The 13610-nt window shown below is 36.4% G+C and overlaps 1 protein-coding gene across 1 annotated transcript in view; it reads right to left on the bottom strand.

Annotated features, from left to right (window-relative positions):
* Positions 1–277: 277 nt before the first annotated feature.
* The window catches only part of zbtb20 (zinc finger and BTB domain containing 20), a 31823-nt gene continuing 18490 nt past the window's right edge, over positions 278–13610 (bottom strand). Inside the window, exon 4 of the mRNA XM_034549831.1 lies at positions 278–12204. Within this exon, the coding sequence (XP_034405722.1) occupies positions 11669–12204 (536 nt within the window). The 3' untranslated portion in view covers positions 278–11668. The remainder of the gene's footprint in view (positions 12205–13610) is intronic.

The raw sequence follows: 13610 nt of genomic DNA, 5'->3' as shown, positions 1-13610 counted from the left end.
CATTCTGGGAGACAATCCAGCCTGTTGTTGTCACTTCCAACTGTATTTGGAATCAACACAGCAGCAGGCTAATATTATCTACTGATTTAATTTTAGCTAATGCAGCTATTTTATCTGACTGTATTGAGTTCAACTATAACATCTATCCATCTTTCAAACGTTAAGCTTTTAAAGACAAATGGTAACTTTACTAAATGATATATTCAGCATAAATATGCAATATAATCTTGAGGAAACCAGCTGGAGAAAGAACAGAAAAATAAGACAGCAACAAGACTTTCTGTGAAGTACAGGAAAGTACTAGTTTTTATTCCTTCATAATCAAACTTCACAAACAGCTTGAACTTGTACAATACCTCAGAGAGTGAAAATTACAAAAAAAGTGCTGGTAACATTTACAAAAATCATCCTTACTTAGCAACAATCAGTTTATTCTTCCACACTTTTTTTAGTCTTTTGTATTAAGGCTTAATACTTCTGTATAAAGTATATGCAAGATAAGTCTTCACAGTTTTTCGAAAAAAGTCACAATATTATGTAACATAATGAAGCTTTTACGGCTATTTTCTTTATAATAACAAATACACATCACTGGTAAATATATGTGAAATACAGGGCTTATTGTAAAATGGCAAGTAATGATACTGTTTGCTGAGATAAATTGATTCCACACACTGTTATAGGAAAGTTTTGACATACCATTGCTATAACTGAAGGAGGAGGAAAATAAAATGATAAGCATAAACACTTGGGAGATCGCCTCCAAACTTTGGCACATCCCATGAAACAATTTCACAAAGTCTGAGATTTATTTTTGAAAATCATAAATATGGAAGAATAGCTAAACTGGCATAAAGTGAAAACATGCTGTGTAGTAAGGTGCTAAATCAGAGATATTACATTGCCAGCCTTTTTCCCCCTCACATGGACTGACATGAATAAGGTGCATTTGTAAGACTCAAAGCATGTAGGCCTTTCTTAGATGTCGACAAAATATGTAATAAATACAAGTTTTCAAAAACAACCTAAATGAATTTGACCAATAGTCTTGAGGCGACCTCGTATACTCATGTATTCCCATGGATTCAGAGAAATCAATATCTCTACTGCAGTTGTGTAATTCTCTAACTGTGGCATGTGAAAGTAAAAGCTGTATTGTATTCATGGTATGTGTTATTTGCTGTTTTTTTTCTATTTTTTTCTATTTTTTTAACTGTAGAAACTGTGACAAACTTGATGAGTAAGGAGATGGAATTGAAAACTGAATGCAAAACTAAGCCAAGATATATTCACAAGATCCTCTAAGCTGCACTGGTTTACAGGTCAACAGATGAGAGCTCTAGCCCTAGACTTACCAATTTCACCCTCATGCATACTGTACGGTTAAAGTGACGCAACAAGCTTGCTTAAATAGTCCACATCACAAAAGCAATTTGGTTTTAGTGCAAACACAATTGGCTGGCTTCAGCTTCTCAATAATAACAAGCTCACCAAGGAGATTACAAGAAGGCACATACTTATGCTTCCTCTAACACGCAACATATTTAGACAAACCGCAACATCTTTCAACAACACCACAAAGCGGTGAAAACAGGAAAGCTACTACATCCAGATAAAATGGTGAAGTTTTGCTGTTTGTGAATTATTCAAAAATGTACACTTATCCATCAACAAAATAATGACGTTAAGGTCAATAATTACTGCTGTTGTGAATGACCTCGTTGAAAAAGGATGAAGTATGACACAATTTGGTGGACACAGATTCTCTATATATGTAGCCAATGATGCTGTGTTTATACGACAAAAAGGTGCGTTTGGATTTTTTTTCTTCTCTCTTCCGTTTAATAAGTATTATTATTTCACTTTAAAGCATTTTTTTTTTAAACATCCCAGTAAAAAAAGGACTCAAAGTGACCAAATTTGCAGAGAAGACAAGTGTTTTTTACGGGACAGGTGCGCACAACAGTGGACAGCTGGGTTTAACTTTTGGTATTTGTTTGTCTTCAAATGTGATGAAAACAATCAACATTTGATTTGTGGAAGATGATTCCTTCCCTCATACTCTCTGACTTTCAAAGCGGCTTGATTTGTCCAAAACAATCACAGGAGGAAACAACAAGTTTTAATGCGCCTCAAATCTGGACACCAGGACTCGGGGAGAAGTAAAACCCTTCTACCAACGACACTATGTGGATGTGCATTTAAAAAAGCGACTGATTTATGTACCTTTGAATACAAAAACAAATCAAAACTTGTCAAATATCAGCATTTACTCAGCATGGGCGACAACTATGATTCAAAAACGTGTTTAGTGATTTATATTGCTTTGGATAGAAGAAGACCAAAATAAGTCTAGTGCAAATTTCTTTTCTGGTTTGAGAAGTGGCGTTTGGGTTAATGAGACTCAACTGTCATATCTGACCACAGCCAGAACATACCAGGTGGATCTGATAAGCCGATAGCTGTCAAGTGGAATCCCTTTACGATGTTTCTGAATATTTAAGAGAGCACTCTTTCTTTTTCAGAAATAACTGTCACCAGTCGATGCCGTGCAGCAATTTGGAAGGAAAACCCTAATAAATAGTTCCTATTACATATCCCATCACCCAATAAATGCAATCAACTAGCACAAAGGAAATGTCATAACGTCTTACATCTGAATGACTCCTATTTTGAACGGGAGGATGGCGGCCATGTTAAGTCACCCTGCCCGGTACAGCTGGGAGGATGTGCTTCTCTGTCAGCTCACATCTGTGCTAACGGGTGTTGTCTGTGCAGTTATGTCTGTCAAATACATCTCTCAACTTGGAAATGTTGGAAAACTCACTCCAGTCCAGTGTTTGACAAATCATATTATAAAAACGTCCTTGCACATACATTAAAAAACAAACAAACTTTATCCCCTCTTTCAAAACAGCAGTCAATACATTTCAAACAAGCTTGTTTCATAACAATAATAATAAAATACAAACCAACTTGGAGCATAAATTATCAAAAACAATCTGAAAACACATTACTGCAGCATATATTTCAGGGTTGCTTAGTTGTGATGTTAACTACCTTTTACTACAACAGCTCCACTTCTGCCAAGTTCATAACTATACAGGAGAAGTTTTTTTTTTTAGGGAAAATCATAAAATATCAAGCTAACTTAGGCAAACGAAAGCCTAACAAAATATACACATATTTATAAGCACATCTTATAGTTCAACTCAAGTGCATGTTTACAAAAAGCATCTACATACAAGATATGGCAGGAAAAAGCCTGAAAGCCGGATGAAGGAACAAACCTAAGCTGCTTTTAATAGGGCGCATGTCATTTCTGATTTTAATGCCAATGTTTGAGAAGTTCTGTCTTCGCCCCAGGTACAAAACATTGCCCGAATTACAGTAATTAAGTTTCCTATTTTGAACACACAGGATGAAAAATATACAGCAGATTCACCTTGAATTAGACCTTACAGTAATAAAATATCGTCAGATTTAGCCAAATGGTTTACATTCTGCTCGCAGGTGATGTGTTGTCCTTACAAAAATATATGTAATCACTTTCATAAATATTTGGACCACGTTGTGATATTAAAATGCGTGTTACAGTTTGGTTTTCAATTAATTTTGTTATCATGTAATGATGGCTGGCTCTGATGCTTTTTTTTTTCAGTGAACATGAACGAATATTTGCTTAGAGATCATGAACACATCAGCTAGATTTGACTTGAATTGCTGAGACTGAAGGTGTCATTATTCTCTTTCCTTTTCTTTTTTGGCTTAATAAACAACCTACAAATATGTGCAAACTTAACAACTTGGTCCATCTCAAGTATAAATGGCTAAATGTTTCTCAAAGTCACAATGTCAGATTTGTATTTTAGGGACAGCCTTGAAATATTAGACAGTGCCAATATTTGAAGAAAACTGCTATCACAAAACTATTTAGATATAATCCAATGTGAAGGTGAACAGGTCTACACTGATTTGTTAAATGTGTGTGTATAGAAGACATAACCAATGATTATTATGTTTTGTCAGAGGAACGATGCAACACTTACAATCTTACACATGTTTTTAACATGCGGTAGTTTACATCACAGCTACTGTGTCAGATTCATTTTTATGTTTTGTTGCATTTCTTATAAAAAAAAAGAAAAGAAAACTATTTTGGTCTACAACAGGCAAATGAACACAACCACAAAACTATAAACAACTGATCAAGTGACAAAAAACAAAGATGCATTTTCACAAGCACCCGGCAATGAGAAGAAAAACAAAGAAAAAAACAACTGTATAGCAAACTAACCCAATCGCTTCCTCACACACACACAGACACGCACACACGCACACACACACACACACGCACAGAAAATAAATGTTACTTTCTCCATCCAACTTAAATTCTCTTAACCCTTCTTTGGTTTATGAAAACAAACATTGTCTAGTACAGTTTCTTTTTTTCATTTGACTTCTAATGATTAGCATGGCCCCGCTTTACAAACCACCAGCCTCCTTTAGGTACATTACAGTGCTAATAGTTTAAATCTAAGTCTGAATGTCCGTAATGACAGAATATGTGCTGGCTGAGACAGTGACCAACATCTTTTTTTATTTTGTATTTTATGTCTCTGCACTATGAAGGAAAAACCTACATAGAGAAATAGAGTGATAGCATAGTGCATGTTGTCTATAAAACCAGCCCACACGAGCTTCAGCTGTGCTCAAAGTGGATGAGATTTGTGACAAAATTTGAATTAACAGCGAGAATAGATTAAACAACTTGAGGGAAATGGACATTATGCTAAACTTTGATGTAATGGGCAATGTTTGCTACTACACGACCAAATACTCAACAGATGTGTAAAACCATTAAGGGCTGGAAATCATCCTTAATGTTAGGTTAGTTAAGTGTGGAAAATGAATGCCAGACTACGAGTTGGAATGCTCTGGACTTGAACAGGAATGCATGTTTTTAGTTAACGCACTTTACAACGAATCGTCTCGTCGAGCTGGACTAAGCCAAAAAAAAAAAGAGACTACAGCGACTGAGAACACAAAGAGGCTCAATGTTTAGTCTTCTGAGTCTCAATCGGGCTCTAGTCTCCTCATCATTGTGAACAAAAATGTTTAAAAAAAGATACAGAAAGCCTGTTTTTCGAGGGACATTCAGAATATAGCTTGTGCTCCATCAAAAACAAAGTTCTCCCCTACAGGAACAAAGCTGTGTAGACAGGACTGCATGCTTCATTTGGACTGATGGATGGTAGTTACCTGATGATGATATCTCTTAAAAACCTCATCAGGGTAGTGTGATAACTGCATGTTCGGAGAACGCGTCATATATACTGTCGATGTTTGTATAGCTTAGTTTAGCTGTGTTGTACTTTAAAATCTGAACAGCTGCTACACCGTTTGTGTGTAAAGTTCAAAATGAAGACAGAATCTGGATGTTTGACAGTAAAATCTGAACAGATGCTGTTTGTGTGCATCATAGTGTGACGGCTGGATGACAGGGACTAGCCTATATTATTACTCATGATTCATATAAACATTTAATGTATATGAAACTAAGCCTTCAAAATGTGCATTTGTTAATCATAGCTGTTTTCTCCTATTTATTTGAAAACTATGCATTATGGAGGATTTAAAGATTCAAAATATAAGCAATCACTTGCTTTTGGTAAGATTCATGTTTTGTTGTTACTTATTATGTTTATATAGGTTTTGCGGATTCAAAAATATATAAAACCATTTTCAAGTTCTGTTTGTCCGCTGTCATTCTCACATTTAACAATTGCGGTACAATTTAAAAAGTCTTTTTTTTTCTTCCTAAATTTGGCACAGTACCTGTGCTGGAGAAGGTTACAGAGAAAACTAATTAGTCCACAGGGGACAGAATATTAAGCCATCCCAACACCTTTTATCTCGCAGCCACTCGGTCCTGAAACTTGATTTGTGCTTTTTATTCCACTATATTTTCTGTTAGTTTTGTTTTCATGTGGTGAAACCAACCACTTAAAGACATTCGAATGCTACGTGCGTGTTCTCTGTTGCCAAAACGTTCAATTTGTGGTCTCATTTTGCCTCAGAGTGGATATAAGTATCTAAATGACCTGTTTCTTTTTTTTCCACGCTGCTCGTTGCTTGCCCTTTAAGATTTCAAGCTGCAAATAAACAACAAGACTGTACGATAAGATAACGCTTTAATGATCGTTGTGGGGAAATTGGGCATTGACTTCCATGTGTAATAGTCATCAGGGTCAAAGGACACAAATCACCAGTGGAGGTAACTACTGCCAAGCTTGGATATATATATATTATATAACCCAATAACTTAACCTCTTCCAGCTGATGTGTAGCTCCCTCTGCTGTGCACAAAGTGCCACTGCCCCCCTCCCCACGTACGGTACAGTAAATATGGCTTGTTTGCAAATGGCAAAAACTGACACTAACAATGCCATGTGTAAGATGCCAAACAGCAGTGAGAGAGAGCAACGTGGAAAAAAAGGTCATTCAATTCCGAAATGACATAAATGTCTCAGGAATCATCTGAACCCACGGAACCTATTTGCATATTTCACTTGAAAACGTGAAAATGTGATCGCATTTTATATCTTTGAATCCTCCAAGCTGTATAAATGTAAGATAAAAAATAAAACTTGCAGATGTAGCCTTTACTGTATATGAATAGAGCATTTCAGGTATTTTAAAGGGTTCTCTTAGGATGTACTCACAACCTCCAGGTCTTAGCAGTAATAGTATAAATAGTATTTATTTCAATAGACCATTGTGTATATACTGTATCTGTGCAATGTAGGAGAGAAAAACTATGAATATTCTGTATAGTTGCTGTATGTACTGATAGGCACTTGATAGGCATATCCCCTATATCCCACAAGGTACTGTATACTCTAGCTGCAATTATGTCTTTATCAAACTATCTGAACATGTATTCATCTGTGTGGAGATGGTGATACTTAAATATATATAGTATATTTGTAAGAAGTTATCTATTTCATTCTTATGTGTACTGTAGAAGGCCCAAAATAAAAATGCAGTTAAGTATTATCTGGATGTTTTCATGCGTTTTCTGTATTCTACTCCTAACTTTGTGATTTTATTCAAGCTTAAATAAAAAGATCTGACTTAAAAATGTGTGGAGACAGACTGAAAGACAAACAGGAAGACAGACTCATGCTTATCAAAATAAAATGAACCTGTTCCTTACTCAACATGACCCTCACCATTACTATCTTCCATTTCCTTGTTTTCATCACAATGCAAAGCATATAAGCATATATATAGTACACTGTGAAATAGGACTCAATAACTGACTATCCTTTATCCAGTTGCGTGAAGCTATGTATGTATAAACAACACCACTATGATCACCATAAAAAAAGCAGGAGGAAATCTGAAATTAAGAAGTATAATGATGAATTAAACATACTGCAAGAAGGACAACAATGTACTGTAGACCCTGTGTCTCTACACTAGATAAACAAAACATGAACAGTAATATATTTGAAACACAATACAAACAGCTGCAGGCTCAAGGCTATTATCTACTTTTCAATATGTTTTGTTCTGGAAAATATGCGAACACTTTGAAAACATAAAGTCTAGACTTTCTTTTTTTTCAAACTAACAACTAGAAGAAGCACAATTGAGATAAGGACTTATTTTTATGGATAATGTTGCAACTTTTTCAACAATTTCTAACCAACTTTTTCTGCAACAATGAGAAAAGAGAATTAAGCACCACCACAAGTAGCTGAAGCAGAATAAGGAATATATAACTATGGACAGTGAAGAGCATGTGATGCTAATGCAACAGGGGAGGAGGGGGGGGGGGGGGGGGGGGGGGGGGGGGAGCCTGGCTTTGCTGAAGCATGTTATGACACACTGGAGTGAAAGTTCACCCCCTTCCAAGCCCGGTCTGCTATCAAACACCTTATGATACAAGAAGTCAACTGACGATTGGACGAGTTATTAGCCCTCATCCAGATAACGTTGAGATTGGCTACTTTAGTTATTCCAAAAAAAAAGAAGATAGAGAAACAATTGCTAGTGTAATTCTGAAATCAAATAGTTCAAAAAACCAACATCGAGCTACTTAACCTACTATTTAGACCAATGATACCACAAAGCTGGTTGTACTCATCTAGCTACAGTCAATAGTGCATTTGATATATGTGTTTACACAAAATATGTAAAAATTTAGGTGCCATGAAGGAATGCTAGATTACTGAATACACACGTTACACTGAAACAATTAAATTCATGTCTCTGCCTTTGCTTTCAAAGAAGTGATGATGTTAGTTTGGCAGTGTTTAACTTGGTACTGAACAGACAACAACACCAACATCATGAGCTGTGCCACACACGTGGCAGTACTGTTGGAAAGAGATCTCGGCAGTTGCTTACATTTTCTATTTAGTGCATTGTCTGTTAAGGCATGAGATTACCCTCCACGTGCTGTGTAGGGACAAATATAGCACTAGAATGCAGCAATATTGCCATCCTGGCAACAACAGCTACAAACAGGAACCATACAATTTAGGCGTATATGCACACCAAAGGAGACAGGCCTAATCAAATGTTAAATAATGTGCTACTTTTACTGAGGACTCACCTCACGCTTGTTCAGCATTTTTTTTTTCATTTTTTATTTTTTTTTAGCCGAGGAGAAACCAGAATACAAAATCTCTCCAGGTCTCACATGCTCATCACTTGACTTCACTCCAGCTGACTCCACAGGGATCACAAATCTAGTAGCAATTATATGAAATTTCAAAAAGCTGGATATAACTTCTCCAAACGGGAACAATGAAGTACAACAGTACGTGACCTGGGCTTTTGTCAAATCTCAGAATAAATGTTACCGGTGCCGTGTTAACCCAAAAGGTTTGGAGAGCTGCTTCTCATAGTACCTGCGCTGCATATTGCAAAGGAAGCCCTACAGTTCAGATATTCCACTTATTAACAGTTTGATTAGGCTAAATACCACACAGACACTCACAGACATACAAACACTAAGGAAGGGACACGACTGTGTACAACTGACAGACAGATATCAAAGAAGCTGCATTCCATCACCTCCCACACCTTAAAACCCACAGAAAGTTGTTCTAGGACACACATATCATTTATGTTACACACACACACATTTTAAATGTATTACTATTAATAATACAATAGTTATTATTATCATTACCTCCGCCAACGGAGTTGGACGGGAGTTGTGTTTATTATTACTGTTTCACTGTTAATGTTGTTTGGCTTGGATGTTCTTGAAGGAAAACTCTGTCTGTTTCTAAAGAAATGCAATTGATTAACTGTTATAGGGAGCTAACTCCATAAAAGAATGAATTAAAAAGGTTAAAACATAGATGAGCACACATTATGGTACATATTTAAATAAAAATAAATGCTTGCATTAACACGGCACAAGGATATACTTTAGGAAACTGCAAGCGATAACAAAAGCCAAGAACCACTGAATTACTTAATGAATAAATTGAAACAAAGCTATTCTATTACATGTGAACTCTACAACCAAATGTTAGATTTAAAAAAAAAATCCTCTTTTCTAAAACTATAATATCTCTGTTAACAGTAGTGCACTTATTGGTTTAAGCAGTGCAACATATATGCAAGAAAATAATGCAGTCCACTTATCAAGATTTTTTTAAAAAAATGTTTTTTTTTTCCTTTGAAATTGAATAGAAGAAAATCATAGAAGTTCATTTAAGGAAAATGATTAAATATTAAGCACAGGCATTTTAAGAAAATGTGCAAAGTAGCACTTTGATTTTTTGAATCTACAGCGGGTCTTTTTAAGACCACTGTATGCAGTTTGTTATTCTTTTTAACAATACAACTACGAAAGTGTTTGCTCACATAAATGAGCAAATCCTCCAGATTGCAGTTGCAGGCAGTTGCATGTGTGTGTTTGTGTGTGTCCTATTTTGAATAAAAAGCAATACAAAACTATTCAAATATTAGAAATGAACCTTATATGATGTGATGCATGGATGACAACTTTTGCACACTAGCTTCCAAATCTATTCTGTACATGCTGTGTAGGTTTTTAGAAAAATCTGGAATGTATACTATTGTCTATAAGTCCATCTGCAACTTGTGGTATATAACAAAACAGTGTGATTTCAAAGGAGCTACTTGTTTTGCTTTGAGACTGCATTTCCTTTCATAACATTGCATGCCATTTGAGCTGCAGAGTGGAGCCAATACATAAAGAGTTGTGCATTTAGCTCCCACTTGCTGAAATAGCTTTGCAATAGTCATGAATGGGTTATACAGGGGTTTCAGGATAAGGATGGCATTTATTTCCGATTGATTCAAATTAAATCCCTCCCTCTTTAACACTGTTCCAATCAACGACAAGCCTAAACCCCCCAAATATTATAAACCAATTATCAAATTACAACCATGTGGGCTGATCAATAACAATAATTAAAGTGACAATTTGAATCGACTTCCCATAACAGTCAGGTGCAAGTTGAGGAGCAGCAAATATGAAGGAGAGAGTTTAGTCGCATATGCCAGCCTGCCATAACTGTGAATGTGAAAGGCTAAAAAAAAAAAAAAACATCAGCAAAAGAATCTTTCTTTTTTTCTCATGTTTTGAAATGGAAGAGGTCTACTAGCCTTAACAGTCTTTTAGGATATTAGTGGCAGTGTGTGCAAATGAGTTAAACTCCAAACTTCAGAAAAAAAGAAACATATTTTTGCTCAAATACTGTCTCATCAACACACCCTAATTTAGTAAACGTAATCTTAACCATCAAAATGCATGGACAACAATTACAAAACATATGAGAAATATTTGTCCCTGTCACCACTGACAGGAAGTTATATTTCAGTAAAATGATTGAAATTGGTACCTTGACAACAGCTGCATTATAATCCCTTAATACCATAGGAATAAATAAAACCCAGTGTCAAATTAACTACTCTCCTTTTTTATTTTACAGAAGAAGGCAATCTTGTGACCATCAGTATTTTTTTAGAGGGAATATGTAGCCCAACCCTAGATGATTTTTTTGTTATTGTTGTTGTAAATTATACCACAGTAAGCTTGGACATCTATAGTTTCCAAACTGGTCAGTATGGGTTCACAACTGCCATGATTAATATTTCATGGCAATGTATACACACACACACACACACACATACACACACACACACACACACACTTACACTTGCACGTACGCGCACACACACATACATACATACACACACACACACGCACACACACAGACAAAAAGACACATACACTAACGCTCAAACATATATGCACATGTATATTCATTCAGACATATCTACACTAAAGGTGTGTTTGTGTGTATGTGTTTCTTTCGTAGGCCTTTCGGTAGTGTTCAACACATAAATCAATATTTTAGGAAAGCATACATTTAGAGGCCTGTAGTTAGGATCCATCCAGTAGATCAATATCAAACTACTAAGCCTTAAGGCCACCATCTTTTTTTTCTTTTAGAATAACAGAAAAAAACAAAAAAACAATAATTTTTTTTTGGGAAACTTAATGTGCCAGTGTCTATACTCATTACTCTTCATACCTCAAAATAAGAAAAGGAAAATCTAGTGCCATTTTATTTGTCATTCTTTTTGAAAGAAGTTTATCTATTAGTACTTATCCATCGGAGACATGCATTCGCATGTGGTCATTGAAGTGCTCCATTTGGTCGAACTTGGCAGGGCAGACGGAGCACACGTAGGTGGTCCCTTCTTGGCAGCTCGCTTCTGCAGCTACACCCACTCCTGTTCCAACCCCAGCCCCGACTCCAGCACCTCCGCTCACTGGCATGGCGAGGGCCACCACTCCAGCTCCAGGCTCAGGGACGGCCATCGGCATGGGAATGGAGACCGGGCCCGGGGTACCTGCGCTCCCCGACAGCCCCGTGATGGCGCTGCCTGTGTTGTGCAGGGCCATGTGCCTCTCCAGCAGGGTCTTGTGTGAGAACTTCTTCTTGCAGATGTAGCACTCATAGGACTTCTCTCCACGGTGCAGCCGCATGTGGACATTGAGAGAGCTCTTCTGGGTGAAGCGCTTGTTGCAGATGCTGCACTGGTAGGCCCGCACCCCTGTGTGTGTCACCATGTGTTTGATTAAGTAATCCTTCAGGGAGAAAGAGCGCCAGCAGATGCTGCACTGATGAGGCTTCTCACCTGAATGTACACACAAGACAAAAGCATTAAGGGAAAAAAGAAGAGAGACGTTTTGAGGATCAGGTTTACAAAATACAGAAGAACTTGAGCAGCAACATTTGACCCCTGAATACACCAGTGATACTTTTTTTTCCAGCACAACAGAGATTAATTAAACCTGTGTTAGCTTCGTGACAATTCTGGTTCCACTATGTGCTGTATGCTACAGCTTTGTGAGAAAAAGGTGTCCTATAATTGGTAACATGTACGCATTGATAATGATATCTTGTGAAAAGTAAAAATTGCTGAAGAGACTGAGGATGAATTTGAAAAACACACGGTCATTTAAATTCCTATACGATCCCGAACCAAATAATTGATGGTCCTATTTGGTTTGTAAGCTACATTTACATAATTATGACATTCTTGTCTGTGAAATATTAAAGTATTAATAATTGCGTAAAACAAACAGGTAGAGGAAGAGACTGACAAAACTGCAAAAAGGCAATTTATATCATGCAAGTTAATGAAGTCCTGTGTATCTACTGTTTACTGCCGCACCGAATTAATGTGAAGCGACCTATTTTGATTTAATGAAGCCAATGTTTTATACTTCTACTTTATCACTTTTTTGCCTTTTTCTTTGCTTTACCTGTTTAGATCAGTTACACATTAGCACCATAGAGCTAGCACATATATAACAGGTATACTTTCTATACTTTGCTATTATATTTGCACTACAATGGCTCATACAACTGAAGCGCTGTAAACCTGCTGCACATTATGTATTGATGTGTCTTTTAGCTTTTTTGAGTTTTTATTGTACACATCTATAGTTTTAGGAGTTATCATTCTACTGTAATGCCTTATGTAGTGACAGAGGTTGTTCTCATGGATGTGCTATGTGAAGATGAATATACATATATATTAATAATAATATTATTTGCAAAAATACCTCTTGATTACTTTTTCCGTTTTCTTTTTTACTGAAATAGTAAATTGCACATATATTAGATGTATGGTAATCTAATATGGACATCAATACTATATTAAGATAAATCATGCTAACATCCTGTTTGTTTTTGAATAATATTTGTTACAAGACTGAGTAAAGGTAATCCATCATTGATTGCCATGAGACGTTGAGGTCTCGTCCCATGGGACTGATCGATCAGTGACTTTCCTTCTCAATATATCATCGCTCTGCTCCATACAAATGAGTGAAACTGGGAAATTTAGTTTGAAATGGCCTTCATAGCCGGCTCTGGACACGCAATGGATTCTTATGAATAATAATGGCTATTTGAGTAGGCAATTTTGTAATTACATGATATCTAATTTTTTCTATCTGTGGTGGTGATTTATGCAGTTTATGATTGATAAGGCTGTCAGTGGTAGAGGAAAGCAGTGCACAGTGTAATGATGTG

Source organism: Cyclopterus lumpus, chromosome 14, assembly GCF_009769545.1.
Source record: "Cyclopterus lumpus isolate fCycLum1 chromosome 14, fCycLum1.pri, whole genome shotgun sequence".
In the NCBI taxonomy this organism is placed as follows: Eukaryota; Metazoa; Chordata; class Actinopteri; order Perciformes; family Cyclopteridae; genus Cyclopterus; species Cyclopterus lumpus.
The sequence above is the reverse complement of the archived record's forward strand: the minus strand, read 5'-3'. Positions and strand labels throughout refer to the sequence as shown.